At 40.6% G+C, this 23,382-nt stretch overlaps 1 protein-coding gene across 3 annotated transcripts in view; it reads right to left on the bottom strand.

Annotated features, from left to right (window-relative positions):
• Positions 1 to 7,567: 7,567 nt before the first annotated feature.
• jph1b (junctophilin 1b) overlaps positions 7,568 to 23,382 on the bottom strand; it is a 65,607-nt gene continuing 49,792 nt past the window's right edge. Inside the window, exons 4-6 of one of the 3 annotated variants that reach the window (XM_042332147.1) lie at positions 13,112 to 13,773; positions 10,513 to 10,609; positions 7,568 to 10,330 (exon numbers count right to left, since the gene is read on the bottom strand). In XM_042332147.1, coding sequence (XP_042188081.1) covers positions 10,529 to 10,609; positions 13,112 to 13,773 — 743 coding nt within the window. In that variant the 3' untranslated portion in view covers positions 7,568 to 10,330; positions 10,513 to 10,528. The remainder of the gene's footprint in view (positions 10,331 to 10,512; positions 10,610 to 13,111; positions 13,774 to 23,382) is intronic. The other 2 variants (XM_042332148.1, XM_042332149.1) reach the window with 2 other exon arrangements.

Genomic DNA, 23,382 nt, shown 5'->3' with positions numbered 1-23,382 from the left:
AGTTCTTCACATAAATCGGTTATTTACTTCACAGCTGTTCATCGTGTGCAAACTAACTGCTGTGTTTGTCTGTGTTTGAGTCCAAGATCCTGGCAATATTGCTCAAGACCAGGCAATTAGTAAAAGAGGTCAGGAAAAAAAGTGTTTTGATCTGAAAAGAAGGTATGAACTCAAAGCTTTACTCAAAATAATGTCCAGACTGTTTGAGATGTAAATTGTGTTCAAATGGTTATGAATGGCAATGTTTAGTTAGTATTTCTCTTATTGTAACAGGAGTAGGTGCCTAGCATTGGTTCATGGCAGCTCCTTATCTTTCCTATCACATTTCCCTAACTTTTCTTCATCCCTTAATACTCTGCCTTACCACTGCCTTCCCATTGCTTGAGAATCAGTCCCCGCCATATACTATCAAATATTTTACATAAATATTTGTCTTGTTTCAAAACAGTTTTCACTTTTAACTGATTCATTTCTAATTTTAAGATTATGTTTCCTCAGTTGTTCCGGATTTATTAGAGGGAAGGATTGCTCCCTAAATACCTTATTAATGATCCACAATCAGATCATTCCTTAACCTCCTCAGCTTTAGAGAATATAACCCATGTTTCTCTTTTAAGTCTCTTATCGTCACTTCCTCCCTTCATTCAGGATATTAATTTGGTGAATCATTGCTGGACTTGCTCCAAGACCGTTCTATCCATCCTAATTTGTGGTGCCCACAATTAAACAGCATTCTCTGGTGAGTTCTGCAGTTAATTATTTTGTGTGCTTTTGCATGCTTTATTCATTGCTTCGAGATGCTATCCTGCATGAAGCAGTTGTTGTAAACATCTTGTAATCAAATGACACCTACTAAACTTTCTAATTACTTTCTACATCTGTGAATTTGCTTTGAATGGTATATATGTTTCACCCACAAAATATACAGTCAATTCACTTTACAATATATTCTGTGAAACACTTTGGGACGTTTCGAAGATATAAGACGCTTTTTCAAATGCAAGGATTATTATTATTATGTATCTGGCTCCCTGATGGGGTGTGATGGGGTCACGGAACCAGAACCAGAGTTCTGGATGATCTGCAGCTTGTGGAGGGAAGATTTGGGAAGGCCGACAAGCAGGGAGATGGCGTAGTCGAGCCTAGAGGTGATGAACTCGTGAATGAGGGTTTCAGCAGCCTGAGGGGTGAGGCAGTGGCAGAGTCGGGCAATGTTGGGAGGTGAGGGAAGGCCGAGCGGGTCATGGCACGGATATGAAGGAGATAGAACAGCTGAGGGTCGAACAAGACGCCCGGATTCCTGACTGGCTTGGTGAGGTGGAGTGTGCATCCATGGATGCTGAAGCACTGGCTGTGCTGTCATCAGCAGTGCCCTGAAATACTGCGGAACTGCCGGGCTCAGGAACCGGACTATCAAGACCACCACAGAGGCCTGGCATGGTTCTGTTATTCTGTTGCCAAACATGTCACCTTGGAGCCAGTTCAGCTTCCGTCCCCTCTCCCCAGGAGGAAAGTCACTAGTTGCTTGTTTGACATCCGACAAACGAGGGTTTGAGCCTTCACAAGGTGGATGGTAGGTTCCAGGAATTCCCTGCAAGCTTCCCAGTGGGGTAATAAAAGTAATAATCAGCTACAAAGTACTGAAAGATTCCTAGAACATGATCAAAATGCTTAAGGCAGGTATTTAAACAAACCTTTGTCACTTGGCTCTAATTTACAGAGCACTATGCTTATTTTGTGTTCTTTCCTGTCTGCTATTGTGATTTTTTTTATTTTTAAATTCCTAAGTACCAACAACGGCTATTAACTTATTTTGGTAGCGTGTGGTGCTGATGGAAACCATCTGAATAAAGTTATGTAGATGTCAGAAATGGTAAAGATTCATGTATTGTTCCATTCAAAGAACTGAAACAGTTACACAACTCACACTTGCCAAGTCAGGAGTGGCATTAGTGAGTCATATTGAGTTCCAGGAATCTTGTTGTTGACTAGGGTTTGGTTTATTTGCATTGGCACTCGCTCACTTAGGTGAAATGAGGAAAGTCTGGTATCATAAAAACCTGCCCTGGTTAGATAATGCATTCCAAACAAGTACTTTTGTCTTAAATGCAGTACTGTGCTTCAAAAAACAATTCCTTCTTGCTTGAATGAAGATAGCTCGGGGTAAATGCAATACAATGCAATTTACATTTACAACAACAACAACAACAAGATTCCATTTATAAAGCGCCTTTCACGTCAGGAGGACGTCAGGTGTTGTTGTTGTTGTTGTTGTTGTACATTTACATTGCACCCTCATGTTAGAAGGACATCTCAAAGCTCTTAACAAGACTGGATGGGCACCCGAGCTGGCGGTGGGATCCGAGTGGGATAAAATGAATGGTAGATGCTCATATGTGTCTACGTAATTAGATTGATTCATTTTCAAAGTTCCATTTCTTATTTTTTCTCATTATTTTTCTCTAGCTCCTCCTTCACTTTTGTTTACTGTGGATAAAGGGGGCTACAGTATCTTGGTCAAATTGTCACAGTTCATGTACAAATTTGACACTGAGTTAGAGAAGACCATTTGAAAACAGGTGGCATCACATCAAAGCCTGGACTTCTCTTCACCCATCATCTACACCATGATGTTGGGAGGTCCAACCTTTTGGCTGCTGAGGGCCAGATGCCCTATTTGAGAAACGTCCGCAGGCCGCATATGGAGTCCTGTAGCTGAGTGGTTGGTGTGGATGGAATCAGCCTGAGGGCTGCCAGTTGGACCATCCACTAGACTGTGAGTTCTAAGTCCCAACACGGGGTTTGAACCCACAACCTTCTGACTCAGAGGTGAGACGGCTACTAACTGAGCCAGGCTGACATCAGGACGTCCAGCCCTACTACCCTTGATTGGGGAATAATAAGCCCTAACTTTAACATCCAAGAGGAAACAGTAGGCCTGTGCTCATCCTGCCTTGAATGAAAAAGCTTACGATTTATTCTTTAAAATAGCATTTCCAGTGCAATAAATCAATGAATCAGATGACAGAATAATTATTTTCACATCAATATTGAAAGAATAATTGCTTTGTTTTTCATTACATTGACATAATTTTTCCTGAATCATGCAGTCAGATCTGTATATTATACTTGATCATTTCTGTGAATTACTGTTGTGGCACATTTGACCATTAATATGAATTGAAGCCTTTCAATGTGTATCAGATTTTGAAACAGAATAGTCTGCATGTACAGTACTGTAGTTACCTGAATGACACCAGATTAGATGTCGAACTAAATCAGACTGATGTAGATCAGACAATGCTCAGGAGAAATAGTCTCACTTACAGTGCTTATTGTGCAGAAACAGAATGGTTCTGGTGATCTGATACTGGAATACAATCTCACTACTAAAGGCATTATGAAAGTGGATTGTTTCTACAATGAACCAGCTTCACTGCTCTGAAATAGAGCTGCACAAATAACAGATTTAAAAAATAAAAATTGACAGCATTTACACCATAATCATATTTCACACTGTTGAAATCAGAAATATGTGACAGGCTGTCTGCTTTTTTAAGCAGAAAATCATAAGCTTAGTATTAAAAATTGTGAAGTAATAATAATTATCCTTGCATTTGATATAGCGCCTTATTACGTCCTTATATTAGTCACATAGTTTCAACTGTATGCACTTCACTTAAAAACTAAAAAGATCAGCTAGGTCTACCTATTTCAAAGAACACATAACAGCAAAAGGAATTTTATGCAGGTACAAGATGGAAGGTATCTTGTACATTTGAAGATCTTTAGAGCATGCAATTTTCATGATTATTTTTCATATTTATTTTATTGCTGAATTTGTGTCAAAAAATTGTTTGAGATCAGTTACACGAAAATTTAAGTTTCTGGGGTTCGAAAATATTTGTTTTAGAAGTCAGTAAGCAGAAAACTGTGGAACTTAATAAGCAAACACATTTGGAAGGGACACATTTGAAAAATGCTGATGAGAAGACCCCTGCTGTTTCCTGATCCTTTTTAGAAACTAGATTCCAAGGATGAGCTGAACTGCAGAAATGTAGACCCAATTTTAGGCCAAAAAGTTTTTGGCTGGTAACCTGTACAATTTCTTTGTACAGGTTACCAGCCAAGAATGGTTTAATAAATAGCTTGAAGCTACACTAGTTGGTTGTTCTGCAAAGATGTGATCAAATGAGCCAAAGGATCACTTCTTTTCGCCTCTGGGCTAAGATCAAGTACAGTATCTGTTCTTATCAGTTAATCCTAGGGCTGTGCAATTCTGGCAGTGAGCTCTCCCTTTGAGGTCTCGGATGGGTCTAGCCACTGCAGATCTGAGCCTCCTGATGATTTATTCATGGCAGGTGGAGCCACTTTACTGTAGTGTGCTCATCCTTTGAGGTCTTTGAGAAGTGTTGCCATCCATCATTCCAAGCCTCCCCGGTTTGCCCGGGTCGGAGTGGTGATCCGGCCACTTGACTTGTTCGGGTGGTCTTAATGCAAGGAATCGGGTCTGTGCCGCCTTTTGACGACTGGGGACACAGATTTGGGAGGGGCTAAGAGTTGCCGCGGCAGGGGAGGGGCAACCTGAATTCCCAGTTGTAGAACAGTATTTGGTTTAATTCGGATTAGTAGGGATGAGTGGGGAAAACCCAGCTCACCAATAAAAAAAGACTTTCTTCATCCAAACTTCCCTTGTAATCATGTGTAATTCTAACACATGTATTGTAATCCAACAGATTTTGTTGGTGTAACTGCACTAATAGCTCCTTACTCTATCCCCTAAAGTCTGTCTTTCCACTTTCATCACTCAAGATTTGAATGTAGCCAACTATGGCAACAACACTTAAGGGAGATATTTGACATGGAATCCAGGTGAAGAAAAGCTGGAGATCAGGGTTAAAGAAAGCTTGCCAGACAGCGTTATTAATGAGAAGCTATGGGGTTTTAGCTGGTTAGACTCCAACACACACTCTGGGGTCCCCAAGCCTTGTCTCTTGCCAACCTGCGCCTAATACTTTCCGGAATTAGGTAAGCAGGATGCGTCCCTCCAGGGAGAGAGTCCATTCCATTCCAACGATCTATCTCTGGAATTTCCATATGTAAGTGGGATGCAAGGAAATCTCAGTTTGAATTGGATACTGTTAAACGTGTCAGACATCCGGCTGACGAAAACAAATTATTACTTTTTGCCCCGCAAATGTCACATTGTAAAATCATAACCAGAATGACACCAGGCAAGAAAGCTACAGCATATAGTGAGGCTCAGCTGATGTTCCATTGCATCATGTGTGTTTGTGTTGTAATAGGATCATATCATATCTATTCTAAACCTATTACTCATAGATGAGAAGTGCAGGTCATTTTTATGGTTAGGTTGATTTTGCTTCTAAAATTATCTTTAACCGAACAACCGGAATCATCTCCAAATCGATTGGTTTTAATTAATTCCAGATCATCAAAACTATTTTCTAGTCCAGTCACATTTGAAACAAAGTGTGGAGGCCTGGCAGTCAATGGCGTTTTGTACAATAGAGGTCAAATAAATCCACAAGAACAAAGCATCAAGGTCATCTGAACATTTAGACAGTGTTTAAGGCAGCGTTACTGTTATTTTACATAACTACACAAGTATTGATCCATGTGAAAGTGCTGATCCACATTTGTTATGCTAACCACCAGAGCGGTTTGTTCTGCAGAGAAGAATTTCTACACTACACTTTAATAGTACAGTAGTGACAATGAGTGATGGCACCTGTCCTTGGCAGCACTGCTCTAAATATAGAAGCTTTATGAAGTAAACAATACAGCATTATCTTATTTCACCCACAAGTTTACCTATACTATTATTTCTTGCAATTCATATAACATCTTATCATATTGCCGAGACGCCTCAAAGTGCTTCATAGCACTACTGTGAAGTTTAGTGACTGTATTTGCAGGCAACTGGAGCAACCAATTTGCACAAAGACCCACAAACAACCCTGAAGTGAATACCCAATGTTTTTATTTATCTCTGGAGGATCTTTGGTCAAGATTGCCCTGATAAGCATTCGACAGTTAAGATATTACCACCAGGGAAGTCAATTGGTTTAAATACTAATACTTAATAATAATAATAATCCTTGCATTTAATATAGCGCCTTATCACATGTTCACGACGTCTCAAAGCGCTTCACAGAATATACTGTAAAGTGAATTGACTGTATATTTTTGGGTGAAAGGTGGGAGCCAATTGCGCACAGCAGTGTCCCATAAACAATCGTGGATTGAGTGACCAATTTTTAAAAAATAATTCAAACTTTGTTTTTGAAATAATTGAAACTTTGTTTTTTAAATAATTTCCTTGCTTACTTTCTATTCAAACCTGCCTTAATTTTTAACATCAAAAATTATATTGTGCTGTTATTAATCAAACCATTCATTGTCATAAGCTACTCTTACATATAATTTTAGGAATTAACTGTTGAGGTGTTCACTGTGGAAATAATATTCAGTACAGAAGGCACTATACCACCAAGAACTGTACCACTAAGAAATGTGAAGCGCTATATCAGAAAATAATAATCATAATAACCCTTGCATTTGATATGGCGCCTTATCACGTCATTGAGTCCTTCACAGAATATACTGCAAAGTGAATTGACTAAATTTTATGGGGGAAACAGGTGGGTACAAAACTAATCCTCCAGCCTTACCTCACTTCATACAGCACCAAAATTAATTTTTCACTTGAACTTATCAAGTTCACTTGATAAATTTGCCTGTACAGTACTACATGACCTTTCAGATTGTTGGTAACTTTTATTGTTCACTGAGTTTATGACTCATCTTATACATTTTCTATTTTAAATTGATGCCCCTAATCGTACTTCCCTGGTTTCATCCAAATAAATATTCTTCATTCAACTTGTAAACACTACCTTTTTGTATTTTATACATCTTAACCCATCTTCTTTCCATTCTGGAAATTGCACCTTTGATTATTCTTGTATACAATAATCGTCATATTCCTGATACATCGTCACCCCAAAGGGAAAGGGCTCAGTGATGAGTTATCTGGAGTGGTGAGTTAGGCATATGTATAAATCCATAAATAAATGTGGCTTGGGTGTTGTCAGCTTGGTGATTTAAGTGCTGGTTACTAATAAGCCAGAGTCGAGCTATCTGGAGTTTATTGTACTTTGTCCCCTTTCCACCAGGATCTGACTCTTCATTCCATCTTCTCCAGTGCTTGTATGTATTTTGCGACATGGTGACTTGAACAGATTGCTTATTCGGTTTCTATTTACCTTTCTTGTAAGTCAGACATTAGATTTTTCTGATTTTTCAAAAAAAATGTACACACACACCTGTTCAAATATATTTGCATTCAAGAACACGATTAGAAATTGGAGAATAGGTCTGGTTCACAGAATCTGTTGTACTAAACTGAAAATCGGGAAGAGAATTAAATGTGAAGCATGAAGGTAATGGGATTGAACCTTTGACCACAGGAATTTAATTAGTGAGCATGATTAACACACTGAAAGACAAACATTCCAAAAAAAAGCTAAGAGGCAAATAGATCTGAGGTAAACACGATGTCATTTTATGCTGAAACTAGGTCAGTTAGTGAGACAGATGTGCTGTGATGTAAATTACAAAATACGAGCATTGAAGAAAGTCAAAAGACCTTAAAAATACACGTAACAATACCGGAGTGCTCTTTTATAAAACCATCATTTCTGAGTACAAGTAAACTGAAAACTCTACACACTCGGTTAAACCTTGGTTGGAATCAATCTCGTGTGCAGATTTAATTCTTGTTTCTTCCCAAACCGACCACCAGCCGATGAATTTGTCAAATACATCAATGCATGGTAATGTTATAGCATTTATATTTCCCTCTCTCTTTTCATACGACTTGCTAAGAAATCAGAGAGGCAACTGCTCCCAAGCATCTGCCAATGCCACTCAGTAACGTTCTTGGGAGAAGTGCCAGAGAGGACGAGGCTGACTTTGCTCTGTGTGCGCATGCAGAGGGAGAGAGTGAGAAGTCTCTCATCTCTAATAAATTACCAAAACTAGTTAACGTTGGGTGAAAAAATAATAGGTGTACATCTGCACCCCCACTATTCTCTCAAAGCACCGTACTAGTGCCCACCCCCCAAAAAAATAGTGCACAAAGGGACACGTGAGCATCTGTTGCCAGGACCTATCACTTTAATCCCAATGGAAATAATGAATTACAATTTCTAAAATGTTTTATTTAGCAACTAATATTTGTAAGCGTTCAGATCATGAGCAACGTGCAGCAGACTGACAGGGAACTGGCACACACAGAGCAACTGTAGGAACAAATAGTTTTATTCTCAAGCAGTTACAGTCAAGAAAACTGTACAGAACAGATAGGGGATAGCGAGTTTACAAAGAACAGACTTAAAGGATTCTGAGCCTTAAAATACCAGGAAAGGAAAGGACATTCAAAATATTAGAATATATAACAATATATTGACAACAGTGAAGTGTTGTCCCCTTGGAGCAATATCTGATAAATATATAGCAGTGTACAGCATGTCACTCATAAAAAAAAGAAAGTAATCCATGCTAAAATAGAGCTGTGCACATTTAGAAAAATGCCAGTTGTATCTGGCTCATGCTTCTTAAAAAAGCTTACATTTTCATATAAATTTTTTAAATTAAATTACTAAGGTGAATTTCAGTTCTCAAAAAAAACAATCCCAACAACTCTGATTTTTGTGCCAGACAAAAAGTTTTTACATAGGCTTTTTTCACATTTGCACTGACCCAAGGACATAAATGTGTGAGCTAAATCTCCATTTGAAGCATGGTCAGATTTGCTGTACATTGGCCATTCATTCCCTTTTTTTCTGTCTTTCTGTTTTTCTTCTTCATTTCACACTGGTCACACACATAGGTTTCTGAAAACACCTCTGCAAAAAACATCATCTATTACTGATCTGAAATCAGGTCGATTTCAGATAATAAATTATGCAGCATTTATACACTCCACAAACAGTACTGTCTTCATATTGTCAATTTTAAAATAGTGCACTGATAAAAACATTTTTGCAGTAAACCATGCAAACTATTATACAATTTACATTTAAATTCAGTACTTGTGGATTACGAAACTTTTTTTGACACATATATAAAAAATTTTAATTTATGTAGCCCTTTGCTTTTTTTTCCAAGTTTAAAATAAATCTAGTGTTCTCGTCTAAAAGGAACCACACCAAATACTGAACCCTTTTGAAATAAACATGCCGTTACAATAACATAAAGGGTGTTACATGGTAATGGTACACAAATCAACCTTTGACCACATTATTTTAATTAGTGTCACTTAAAATGATTAAGACAATGAAAACTTTCACAAACATTCCAAAAAAANGAAAACCTTAGAGGCAAATATGTCTGAGGTAAACATTATATCATTTTTTAAAGACTTAAAGGCATCAACTTTGTTAACATTCGAATTACAGTGCTCTACCTGAATGTATTCAACACAATAACATTTACGTCACTTTTCTTTTCAAATTAAATAATTCCTACATGCAAATAATACCCTTAACTGCTGGTTCTCAGTGTTGACAAGTCTAATAATTTGGGTCACTGGTCACCAGCACTTAAGTGATTATATCAAACTGAATGGAGGCTCCAACTCTGTCACTGAAAGCAAAGGAAATGCACTCAGTCGATCTGTATAACTATTCTACACATTAGACAAAAAGTGTAAAGTGTGACAGAAAAATTATAATTTGCATGCAAAAGCGTGGGAACTTTTTATTTAATCTCCCAGAACACTGTACGAGATGTTAGAAGCAGAAGGTAATGGAGTAAGACTGGTTGAGTGATGCTAATGCATCTCTTCTAATGAGATAGGAGTGACCACTGGAAATTGCTTCCACAGCACAGAATCGTCCAACCACATTCCTCTGGCAGCCGTTCTTTCTCCCAACTAAACGTCAAGACAGTAAAAAAGTAAGGCAGCTGTTAGCTTCCATCAACAAAAGTGCAGTCTGTACATTTCCAGTTAAGCCACACTCCGCTATAGCAGATGGAGTAGCCATGCACTTCAGTGGTTAGGCTGTTTCAGCAGATTTTTCCACAACATGGCCACTTGCTTCAGTTTTCAGAGGATCCAGAACCACAAATCATCACAGGGGCACACATCAGCCCCTGACTTAATTTCCATGTCTCATCTTTCCTGTGTCCCATTCTAATTCCAAGCCTCTTTCCCTGTGTCTCAGCATGTCTGTTGTCAATAATAAGGCTGCTGGCACAGCTGTAGAGAACTGTGGGCTTACACCCTTAGTTTTCATTTTCACTGAAGGGTCAAAACAGTTAGATTCATTAAAAAAAACTATGTTGAATCACATTCAGGCACAGCTAAAGTTAGACAGCAAAATACATACAGTTTAATAAGGTGAAAAGATAAAAGGGTAAAGTACAGCAATAATGTTGAGCAATTTGCAATGTAATTTTCAACAAAGAAAAATAAATTCTTACCGTGGGCAAACTCTTGTCAAGTCAGGAAATGGACAAAAAGAATGGCTAAACCAATATTCAACAGCATTACGAGGATGACCAAGATAGTATTAGGACTCTGCAAAAATCAGTTAGAAATCGTTGTTATTAATGAAACTGATATAACTTGATTAATCAGGTAGTGCAATTTCAGTTCACCATCATAAGTCTTTTACCCACTCATTTTCTTCCCAAAATGAAGCACCTCTCAGACTTATCCTGTCTCGCACACATAACGGTCATTAAGCATTTCTAAGTCACACTGGTTAAGTTTCTCCCTGATGCTGCATTGCCAGGAGTAACTTTGTGTGGTGATGTAAACCTCTCTGGATTCCAGTGTTGTCTGACTATGCAGTTACATTACTCTAATTCTTGGTCTTCAGGACCTGTCAAAAGGTGACCGATGTAATAATAATAGTCTGATTATGATGAGAAACTAGCCTCAGTTTTGTCATGTGTGAACTCAATTTGAAACATAGCCCTCAAATAAAAAGGAAATGATCAAAACAATTCAAAACAAACCACAATAAAAGGACAAAAATCTTGCAAACAGTTTCTTAACTTTGTTCAGGTAATAATGCAAGGGAGGCAGGAGCGCAATCGATACAAAGGAGCATAAACCGAAGCATGGAGGCACGACTTTGAGATAAGGTACTCCAGCAGTAGTACCCCATCATATGCTCTGGGATCCCTAAGCCATGGTTCTTGTCAACCTATAACTGGTACTCTTTAGAATCAGGTAAGCAGGGTTCATCCCTCTGGGGAGAGAGTGTGCATTCTAACTACTGGAGGGTGGAGTCCTTTAGCTTAATGGTTAGAGCGCTCGCCACACAAGTGAGAGGACCTGGGTTCGATTCACGGACAGGACGTTGGGTAAGTTTCCTTACTCCACACTTCTCAGCACAGTAACCGGTTAGTCTAGTCTGTGCTGGTGTTTACGCTCAAACTTGTCAGTGTTTCAGAAATGAGGGTTGTTGCAGAATTAAACTAAACAACTGCTTGCTTGTTGTTACATTGTACAGTGTATCAAAGAGAAATAATCCTTACATTTTGCTATACCGCTGTTCATGTCAAGAGGATATACCAAAGCCCTTCACAGGATTTTTTTTACTGTGAAAGGCAGTGACTGTGTATTTGTAGGCAAACACTGCTGTCAATTTGTGCACAGCCGTGAAACAAATAATCAACTTTATTTACGGGATTGTCTGCCAGGACACTGGGAGAAACTCCTTGTCTTTTACTGGGATGTCCCCCTTTGCCCTTCCTGGCCAAAGTTTTGGAATCAAAACTCTCCCTCCACTCCTTACCCGACCCCTCCAGTCTGGTTTCCTCCCAGCCCACAGCACAGAGACAACGCTTGTTAAAGTAACAAACAACGTCCTCTCTCTTTGTGACCAGGGCTTCCACTGCTTCCTCGTTCTCCTGGACCTCTCCTGCGCATTCAACACAGTTGATCAAGCCGTCTTCCTCCACCGCCTCTATTCCCTCATCCACCTCAGTGCGACTGCACTCGTCCGGATCGAGTCCTACTTATCAAACCGCCACCAATACATTTCCGCAAATGTTTTTTCCTCCTGCTCCCACTGGGTCACCTGCGGGGTACCCCAGGGCTCCATCCTTCTCTTCCTCATCTATATGCTCCCTCTCGGTGATGTCATCCGCAGACATGGGGTCAACTTTCACATGAATGTGGATGACACTCAACTCTACTTCTCCTCCTCCAGCTGCGACTCCCAGTCCACTGACGTCCTGTCAGCTAGATGAGCGCAAATTTCCTGCAGCTGAATGTTGGCTAGAGGGAAGCCATACTCTTTGGCTCCTGTCAACGTCTTCTCTCCTGTGGGTCTGAACTACTTAACCTCCCCGGGCTCTCCCACAGACTCACCAAACGCATGTGCAACTTAGGTGTCAGGTTCCATCCCCAGCTTTCCTTTCTACCCCACACCACTCCCTGACCAGGACCGTTTGATTTCACCTCCGCCACATTGCCTGCCTCCGACCGTACCTCACAACCAACGCAGCTGAAATCCTTATCCACGCCTTTGTCACTTCCTGGCTGGACTGTTCTAATGCCCTCCTCGTTGGTCTCCCCAGCTTCACCATACACAAGATTCAATTAATCCAAAAACCCACGCTCGGATACTCATTCGCACAAAACTCCGTACCCCCAGCACACCAGTCTTGCCAGGCTCCCAATTATCAAATGGATCAATTTCAAGATCCTCTCACTTGTTTTCAAATCCCTTCATGCCCTCGCACCTCCCTACCTATCCGACCTGCTTACCCCCTACTCCACCACCCGTTGCCTCCGCTCGGCTGCTGCCAACCTCCTGTTTGTCCCCCGTTCCCTCCGCTCCACCATTGGTGGCCTTGCCTTTAACATTAAGCCCCGAAACTCTCCCCCTGAATCCCTCTGCCTCCCTCAAATGCTGCCTAAAGACCTTCCTTTTTGATTGTGCTTACGGTAACCTCCTCCCTCCCTCTTCCCCCGGCTCATTGTTAGACTCCGCCACTGACGCTAACCTGCATGAAGGGCACTATATAAATGCAAATTGTTGTTGTTGGGATGGATAATACTTACTGACTCTACAATTTCTTCTGTTTTTTCCTCTTTAATCGCACGGGATTTTGATAGTGGTTTTGATTGTTTTTTTGGTTCAGGAGCTGTGGTGGTCAGTGGTTTCTTCTGTTTTGGCTCAGACTTGCTTTCTTTGACAGGGGCCTTCGTACCCGGTAACCGTGAGGCTGTGGCCTTCGTAGGGGGTGGTAGCCGTCCTAGCCCTATTGGTGGAGGATTGGCATCTTCCTCTGGAACTTCAGGTGGCAGTTTCACTTCTGAACGGACAAAGTAACTGTGATATTCGGTATGCACCTGTCCATTACCAGCACTGGGGTGACTATAGACTGCTGGCTTTTGCTGAGGTTTCACGTCTTTGCCTTGTTTAGCACTCATCTTGGATGGGTATTTTGCCGCTGGCTGGTTTGCTGGTGCATCCTTGCTTACATTACTACCAGACTCTTTATTCCCGCTTGCATTTGCCATTTTCTTGTACACTGGTGGTGAAGGAGGGGGAGTGGGACCAGGACTCTGTTCGGGGCTGTGTGATGGAGTTGTGCCTTTCCTGTAGAAATGAGGAGTATCATTGGGTGAAGGTGTTTTTTTCTCTTTGGGATGTGGTGGTTCCTCTCTTTTCTCAGTGCACCCCACTGCCTCTTGCATTCTCTGTTTAACGTATTCTAAACCTAGCAACAAGGAAAATATTCATGATTAAGTAGTAGTTTGTCAAATCTGCACTGAGGAATAATATTTCACAATTCAAAAAATCATATATTTTCATAAAATGATAAGACTATTGTAAGATTGTAGATTCAATAACAAAACTTCACCGTTTTTTCTATTTTCTTCCCTTTCCGAAATGCATTTCTCTCATTTACCTGCACCTACAAGGATTAATTATTATTTATTTTTCATCAGGAATTAGTGGATGGCGATCAGGAGCAGGAGCACTGGCTGTTGACCCCTCTGTAACCCAGGGACACTGAGGCTAACTGCAGTATGTTCCCCAACTCCTGCCCTTACCGAATCAGCTAACTCAGTACAGACCAGAAATCCAACCTGCACAACTTCATACTGAAACAGGTGGGGTCTTCATCCATTAGGCTGTCAGGAGAGCCAAAGTTTTATGCTGCAATAAGAATGTTATCATTAAACTTGTGTGAAAGTGTCAATGTGCAAAGAGGCCCTCCATAAAAGAAGCAACTATAACTATTAAATTGGAAATGGAATGTTATTTATTAATTTTAGAGGCAGTGCACAATGATAATAAATTTTAAAATTGAGAATTAAAAATCTAGGCGTTTCTGCAAAGGCAACGGGATAGATATTGGTTTTGCAAAAAACTCTGGTAGGAATAAAAATATTAATAAAAAAAATAATTTTACGCTCATCCATAATTTTGGTTACACAGCACATTGATGGACAAAAGTAGAAGGCAAGATCAGTGTATGTTGTACCTGGCCTGGGAATGCTCAATACTGCATCAGGTACAAAAAGATCTATTTCCCAGGGAATCCTCAGCTTTAAAAGCACACAGTTCACCCCTTTCCTTCAGCAAAACCAAACAGTTGTTTCTTGAGTGATCACGCCCTTTATACTGTACAGGCAGAGAGGGTGAAAGTTCAGATAGGCAATCACACAACATCAAGGACATTTGTCATGTGCCGCGTCCCTTATACATTCCTGGATGAATGATACTAAACTGCAGTCATACTGGTGCAAAGACAAAGTGACACAAGACTACTTTGTGGTCTTCTCAAACTGGTCAACAAACCCGCACATAAAATGGTTCATTCACTTCATAGCTATTTGTGAGACTGCTTGTGCTAATTGCTTGTGTGTTAGCCTGCAAAAATACACAGTCACGACACTACAGTAAATTCTGTGAAGTGCTTTGAGATGGCCTCCGAAATGAAAGGCTCTATATTGAATGCAAGAATTATTTTATGTGCTAGGGATCTGAGGTTTATTGAACATTGAGGAACTCAATCAGTCAGTTAGATGACTATACGAACTGAGCAATACTGCAGTCTTAGCAAAGTGTATATAGGAGCTTGTGCTAATACAATACAAATTATATTTTTATTGTGCCTTTCACGTTGGGAGGACGTTCCAACAATGGGACATGCTCCAAATGTAGCCGGCACTATTATCTGAGGAGGAGGTGGATAAAGAGAAGACTCTCCAAATGAGCCAACAACAACAACAAGTTTCCATTTATAGATCGTCTTTCACGTCGGGAGGACGTCCTAAGGCACTGTACAGTTGGGTCAGGCCCCGAGCAGGGGGGAAATGGGTGAGGGGAGGGAAGGGAGGGAGCGAGGAGGGGGTAGAGAGTCGAGAGGTGAGCTGAAGGCACGGTCAAAGAGAAAGGTCTTGAGATCGGCCTTGAAGGAGGAAAGGGAGGAGGCAAGGCGAAGGCAATGGGGGATAGAATTCCAGAGCCTAGGGGCTGAGAGGCTGAAGGCCCGGCCACCGATGGTAGGGCAGTTGGGGCGGGGGATGTGGAGCAGACCGGAGCCAGAGGAACGGAGAGTACGGGCAGGTAAGTGCGGGATAGTGGGTCAGAGAGGTAGGAGGGAGCAAGGGCGTGAATGGCCTTGTAGATGAGGATGAGGATCTTGAATTCGATCCTCTGGGGGATGGGGAGCCAGTGGAGGCGAGCGAGGGTGGGAGTGATGTGGTCCCGAAGCCTGGTGCGGGACAGTACACGAGCTGCAGAGTTCTGAATGACCTGCAGCTTGTGGAGGGAGGTGCCGGGAAGGCCGGCGAGGAGAGAGTTCCCATAGTCCAGCCTTGAGGTGATAAAGGCGTGGACCAGAGTTTCAGCAGCGTGAGGGGTGAGGTAGTGCCGTAGTCTGGCGATGTTCCGGAGGTGATGGAAGGCGGTGCCAGTTGTGGCGCGGATATGAGGGAGAAAGGAGACTGCATTCACTGGAGAGAAGGATATTTATCCATTATAATTGTAGTGATTTTAATGTTGGGAATATTAATATTGGATTATAAAGTCACCCAAATACGATGTGTAGAAACACAATAGTTGCATTCTATATTAGCACCTTAACATGTCAACATGTTTCGGAGCAATTCACATAATAGATTATGCACTCTTTCCAAAAGGTGAGATATTTACCAAATGGGAATATGTTAAAAAATTATTCCAGGCTTAGAAAGTGCTTTGAGTGGCTATAGTGAACAATGAATGAACAGCCTACGTGGTGCAGTGGTCTGACGTGGACTCTTAACAAGATACTTTTGCATTTAAATTAAACATCTCCCTGTTACACACTGAAGTAAATCTAAACAGGACAGGTGGTTTCAGACTGTGTATCACTTAAGGATCAATAAAACTAGTTTTTATTGATGAAATAAAAACTTTATAAAAACTTTACAGTATATTCTGTGAAACGCTTTGAGACGACTAGAAGACGTGAAAAGCTCTATGTCAAATGCAAGGATTATTATTATTATAAACCTGTTCTGTCTAAAGATTGAAAATTGGATAGGAAGAACATTTAGCACAGTTACTCTGGGTAAATTCTGTGAAAATCAGGACTTATTTTGGAACATCTACTTGTTGGCACATGCAATGTGATATGTGCACATTCCTAGAACAAGTTTACCTGTGCACACAATGCATTGCATTCACATTCCTGGAACAGGTATTGCAACACAGGGGAGGAGGGGAGGTGGGAAATGTGCTTTCACCATCACATATGCTGTGGGGGGATGGGGGGGGAATCATCAATTTTTAAAAAAATGTAATGCCGGGAAAATCTTTTTTTAAATCGATTGACTTTCCCCCAGAAAAAGAACATTTATTGACTCAAATAGATTTAAAAAAAACTATTTAGTCATCAATAACATCAATACAATCAATAAATAAAGCACCACAGAACTGATCTCTGGTCAACAGTAAATTTACTGACTTTGGCAAGTACCTCATGTAATTGGCTCATTGTAGTGTCACGTAGTCAAGGTCAGTAAATTTAACAATGACCTCAGGTACTGAGTTTAGCCAAGCCATCAATGAGATAGGAACTTTCAATGCTCTGGAATCAACAAATGTGACCCAAATACTGGATCAATAGAGCAGCCAATATTGGTTGTTTTTTTTACAGAAGTTCTGCTTTCTGAATGGTAGGATTCTTATTTTTATTTTAAAACCTCTCACAACGATGAGATGACTTTTTGGAATTGCAATGGATATTGATTGGAACACATGAACATTACTTTGCTAACCGCTTTGATCTAGGATGACATGATGCTGCAGTCCAGCTACTGCGGGAACTAGTTGTGCTTAACCTGGCCTCCAAATTGAGACACATAGCCTCTGTTTACCTAGCAATAAATAGAAACCTGGTTGTTATTCTATTGTCGGATCGCATTTCCAGGGGTAATAATCCCTTTTAAAAAAAAATTTAAAAATACATTAGGTTGTTAACAAAGAAAGAAAGAAAGAAAGAAAGAAAGAAAGAAAGAAAGAAAGAAAGAAAGAAAGAAAGAAAGAAAGAAAGAAAGAAAGAAAGAAAATAAATTCCTTCATGGAGTTAAAAAACATATCATAAAGTTGTTCCTGAGGTCTTTACAGAAATTATTCAATGTATTTTACACAGACTAAAGAGCTTATCCAGGTTTAAGTTTCTATTTGATGATAATATTTGCATCATAAAATTGTTTGGTATCATCTTAAAAATACTAACTGAAAGAAAGTTAATGGTTTCTGAAGTTAATAACCCTTCTGTGTATTGGAGATATCTGGATAATGTAGCGACAGCACTGGACACACTTCTGAGCTGCTGCAAAACAAGTTAAGATTACACTTGAGAAGCATTTGTATTATTTACATAATGCTTGGTCTGCAAATTGAAAAGTAGACACTGATACGTTCCTCAGTACTGAGATTAGCGTTATTATCTATCGCTGACTAGAGAGAGATGTCTGCCTCAGTCTTCCAGACCTAACCATTCCTATAGCCACTGCAAATCCTTCCTGATCTGTCTTAAAAGAAAAACTTAAGCACTATTATTTAGCCTGAAAAAAACACAGAGATCAGTACACAATCCCTGATATGCACCCATTACTGTTAAAATATTTTCTTTCCTGCACATCATTAAAGAAATTCTCAATATATAACCGTTAGGGTTTGTAAATGCTGAACCTGATCTTACACTGTGCAAGTATAAGCACTTTTGCTTCAAATGAGATTATGAGCTTCCATTTAGAACTGAAGGTTGTTGCCGTTTCAGCATATTTTGCAGATTCCTGCCCAAAACATTCTTAACATTCATAGGCACAGTGTTGCTGCACTAGCCAAGTTCAATTTTAACCAAATGACAGGCTCACATAATGATGATGCCCATAATTAATTTGTATTAAAACTGTATTGTGTTCTAAGCTAGTAGAGCATGGTAGGCATCGGTAGGTCTTAACTCGGGAGACAGTGATTCATGGCGTACAAAACAAAGGCCATGCTCTTAACCCTTTAGTAGACTGTAAATATTTTCCATATAACATTTTGGTGTGCTTCATTACATCATTGGGATGTCTCAAAGCGCTTCACAGACTATATTGAAAGTGGATTGACTGTATTTTGTGGGTGAAAGATGGCATCCAATTGGCACAGCGTTAATATTTTACTGGGGCTGGAGTAGGTTTGCTGATGATCAGGGGAATCACCCTGAAAAATCTTGTGTAATCGGAAACAATTTAAAAAAGATTTTTTAATATTTATTAAAAGCTGCTCTTTTGGTTGTCATCGCTCCCGAGGTATTAAGGCTGACCTCCCGAGTTAGCGACCAATTCAGAAATGAATTAAGCAGAATATTACTATTGGAAACATTGTTTATCTGGTATTTTGACAAAATAAATGTAGTGCGATGCAATATTGTTGGGTGAGGATTTGGATTTTTGTGCATTTTAGTGTTTTTTCTCATGGGGTAAATAGATTGGAACGTCTTAATAGAGGCAGACAATCTCACTGTGAGAGCAGACCATGAAGGGTGACAAAGCACTTCAGTCAGTGCCTACATTTGGTTATGACTGGGTGAGGAGCATCAACAACAACAACTTGCACTATATAGCACCCTCCAAGCAAGGTAGAGTCTCAGAGAGCTTAATAGTGGCGGAGCCTGATTCCGAGCTGGGTAAACACAGTCAAAGAGGAATGTCTTTAGGCGGGATTTGAAAAGGGGGAGAGGGGGGGCAAGGCAGAGGGATTGAGGGAGAGTGTTCCAGAGTTTCGGGGCGTAGTGGCTGAAAGCGCGACCTCTGATGGTGGGGCAGAGGGTGCAAGGGCTGAGCAGGAGGCCGGTGCCAGTCGAGCGAAGGCTCCTGGTGGTAGAGTGGGGAGTGAGGAGGTTGGAGAGGTAGAAAGGTGCCAGAGAGTGAAGGGATTTGAACACGAGTGTGAGGATCTTGAAGTCGATCTGTTTGGTGATGGGGAGCCAATGGAGCCTGGGCCAGAACTGGTGAGATGGGGATATGGAGTTTGGTCGGGTCAGTATGCGAGCGACAGAGTTCTGAATGAGCTGGATCTTTTGAATAGTGGAGCTGGGGAGACCGGTGAGAAGTGTGTTTGAGTAATCCAAGTGGGAGGTGACAAACGTACCCACGAGAGTTTCGGCTGCATTTGGGGTAAGTTACAGTCAGAGGCGGGCAATGTGGTGGAGGTGGAAGATGGTAGTCATGGTCAGGGACCGGATGTGGGGCAGAAAGGACAGCTGGGTCAAACCGGACTCCTTGATTGCGCATGGTCGGTGAGTCTGAGGGACAGCCCAGGGCAGTTGAGGGGTTTAGATCTGCAGGAGTGAAGACATTGACGGGAGCCAAGGAGTATGGCTTCTGTCTTGTTTTCATTCAGCTGCAGGAAGTTTACACTCATCCAGGCCCTGATGTCTGCCAGACAAGTTGATAGAACATCAGCGAATCTGGAGTTGGTACTGGAGGAGGCAAAGTAGATTTGTGTGTCATACGCATACATCAGGAGACAAAATAAACAGCAGGTAAGCTTGTTTGGTGAACATCTGCCAGAGGGTTTATGTTATGAATAGAGCATTTGAAATGAGTTCTCTCAGAGAGTACTTATTAGTTTACAGAAGTTAAGCGTATGAAGATGGGAATGTGCTTGGCATTTGAAGTGCTGAAATTTAATTTTGTAGATTAGAGCAGTATAAATCTAAAAAATGTGTTTGGGTATATGTATGTGTGAGACCAATGCTGGCTAAATGTTTTCTTTTATAGCAGATTTTGCTGGACATCTGTTGTTAAGATAACATTCAAGTAATGCAGGAGCAACTCCATGATGCAAGAATCTCTTTAGCTAGTTTCATGGTTTTTGATTCAAGCTGGTACCCAGGATGTCTTGTACAGTAACAGACTGCTGCAATAAGAAGATCATTCAGAACTCTGCAGCTTGTATCCTCTCCCACACCAGGCTCCGTTACCCTATCAACCCCACCCTCGCCCGGCTCCACTGACACCCTATCCCTTGGAGGATAGAGTTAAAAATCCTCGTCTTCCCCTTCAAGACTCTACATGGTCTGCTCCACCCTACCTCTGTGACCTGCTAACCCTTTATCAACCTGTCCGTTCGCTCAGCAGACTCCAGCCTGCCCCACATTCCACCCCCCCGCCCCGGCCCACCCTACCATAGGTGGTCGGACCTTCAGCCTCTTTGCCTCCCCCACCTTGGAACTCCATCCCACATTCCCTTCACCTCGTTCCCTGCTTCCTTGTCTCCTTCAAGGCACGTCTCAAGACCCTCCTCTTTGACTGCGCCTTCGGCCACCTTACTACCCCTACCCCCCCTGGCCTCCACCCTCTCTGATCCCAACCCCCTGACGTCCTCCCGAGGTGAAAGGCGCCATAGAGATATAATTTTGTATTGTAATGGGTGAGAGGCTTGTTGTATGGTAGCAGGCAAGTCATTTTGGAAGCTAATGGAATGGGTTACTTCTGCGATAAGGAAAGCCAATGCTAAAATGGTGGGACTGTGTAACTGCAGGAGCTGGCAAAGAGGATGGTGTAATGGTGAGGTTTTGTGGCATCTTGTGCCATCCTAGTTATAACCTTTTGTTGTTATATTATGTGCAACTAGAACATTTTTGTCCAATCTATAAACCCTTAGCTGACACAAAACAAAAACAAGCATCTTATACAAGAGCGAAAATCTTATACCTGGCCCCTGGGATAAGTAGTCAACCACATACAACTAGTCGCTCACTCAATATCCCGGCTATTCGAGTACTTTGTACTTTTGTGATACTCTAATTTGGTTAACAAGACAACTCTGATAAATAGTCATTTGAACTATTTCCCTTGGGGTAATGAGTGATCAGAGTTTCACTGCAGTGAGCTTTATGAGGAATGATGTGATAAAGTCTAGCCACAAATAGCAAGTGGGAGGACTTGTTACATTAAAAGATGAACCGATGATTAATACACACAGCAGAATGGCAAAGATATGCTGAATCACAAGTTGCCCATTAGGACTTATATTCCTGAGCATATTCATAAATAAATATAATAAGCAGGTTTGTCATAAAATCCAACAGGTTTTAAACAGCTAACAACTGTGCGATCGCAACTGATAGCTGTTACAGTAAGGGCAAACAGGAATACTTCAACATATCATTTGGAAATAGTCAGAGGCTGTGATGCATGAAACCTAGATCTGGTACAGCAAAAGCCTCTGGGCTGCAAAATTGTCAGAATGAAAACCATTCAATGAATGAATTTCTGGCATACCTTGTTGAAAATAAACCTTAACTTACAATGAGAAACATAGCAGTATTTCTCCTTTTATCTTTGTCACAATTATGTAACCCAAAACAAATCACAGAAATGTTAATACCAAGAATGCGTTTAGATTATTAATGCAGAATACAATACTAGCGATGGATTTTAGACAGCTCCACTCATTAAATATTGCTACACCAATAACAAGGTGAAAGCAAAGCAGTCTCCAGTATATGTTACCCATTCATTTAGAATCCTCCCAATTTTATATTATATATCCTCTGTAAATAAAAGAGGACAAAGCTACAATGGGAGAACAAATCATTTTTAAAAACTCTGGTATCATACGCTATACAACACAGATACATACTGTACATATACACTCTTCATAGTTGGTGCTAAAATAAGAAGACTATTTGTGGTTAATTTCTCTCCATCCAACAGAATAAAAATCTGTGCTATTACGAAAAAAAAGGCAGTCATTTGAAAACTGGAGTACCTTTTGTCTACTGTTTACGGCTGGTTTAAACCCGAGAATGTTTGCTGCATCGGATCATAAGTTTAGTGTTAAGATTCCCGAGGATTCTCCTAATAAAAAGCTCACTGGCTTCCATGAAGCTAAATGTTTAAGTGGCTGAGCATACTGATAGAGTGTCCAATTGAATTGGGATGAAATCACATTGTTGTAGCAAAATAGAGGAAGCTTACTTTGTACTTAATTATAACTACGCAATCTAAAAATATTTAATCCTGAAACCAAGAGAACAAATTCTGCTACACAATGCTTACCTACTGAAAATATGAGCTTATAATGAAACACAGTGCCAGAGATATTACAAATTTCACAAATTGCCCTTTCACTTACAAGGCCCAGATATAATTCAGTCCAATTTCCAGTAGGTGTGAATCCAAAGTACAAAACTGCCAACAATTCACCACAAATTGTCTATAAATTAGCAATCTGACTCAGAGAGGTCACAAGAGCAGTTGGTGCAAGAAATTGAAGTGAAGGCAAATTAGAAGAGAGTTTATTTCAGTTATTTCAGTATTTCAGTCTACTGAAGTTAATCTTACTGCTGGATGCAAGATTAAAGATCCAGGAGGAGTTGTAATTGTTCAACCACGCTGTTCTTAACAGTTTAGCGAAGCAAAACAGTCTGAATTTGTAAATTGGCCTTTATTGGGACCAAAATTGCTTTGCCACAAAAAACAGCAAAAGGCATGGTAAGCCAATGTTCCCAAAGTGTTAAGGAGTAGTGCTGTAGAAAATGCATTTGTTGCTTAAGATGCGTGCCTATACTTCAAATACCATACAAATCAAATTGTTCTCAAGAGATGAAGCCTCTTGTCTAAGTGGGCTCTTCTTACCCACAGCCACAGAAAATGTTCAATAATAAAATAATCCTTGCATTTGTTATAGTATCTTTCATGTCGGGAGGATGTCTCAAAGCACTTCACAAGATTTTATTGTAAAGTGTGATGGCGTGTTTTGTAGAAGAAAGCAGCAGAGAAACTGCAGGCAGCAATGTCCAACAAACAAACATGTAGCCAATGAA

Source organism: Callorhinchus milii, unplaced genomic scaffold (assembly GCF_018977255.1).
Source record: "Callorhinchus milii isolate IMCB2004 unplaced genomic scaffold, IMCB_Cmil_1.0 Scaffold2, whole genome shotgun sequence".
Taxonomy (NCBI): Eukaryota; Metazoa; Chordata; class Chondrichthyes; order Chimaeriformes; family Callorhinchidae; genus Callorhinchus; species Callorhinchus milii.
Note: the sequence above shows the minus strand (reverse complement) of the source record. Positions and strands in the feature narration are given on the sequence as shown.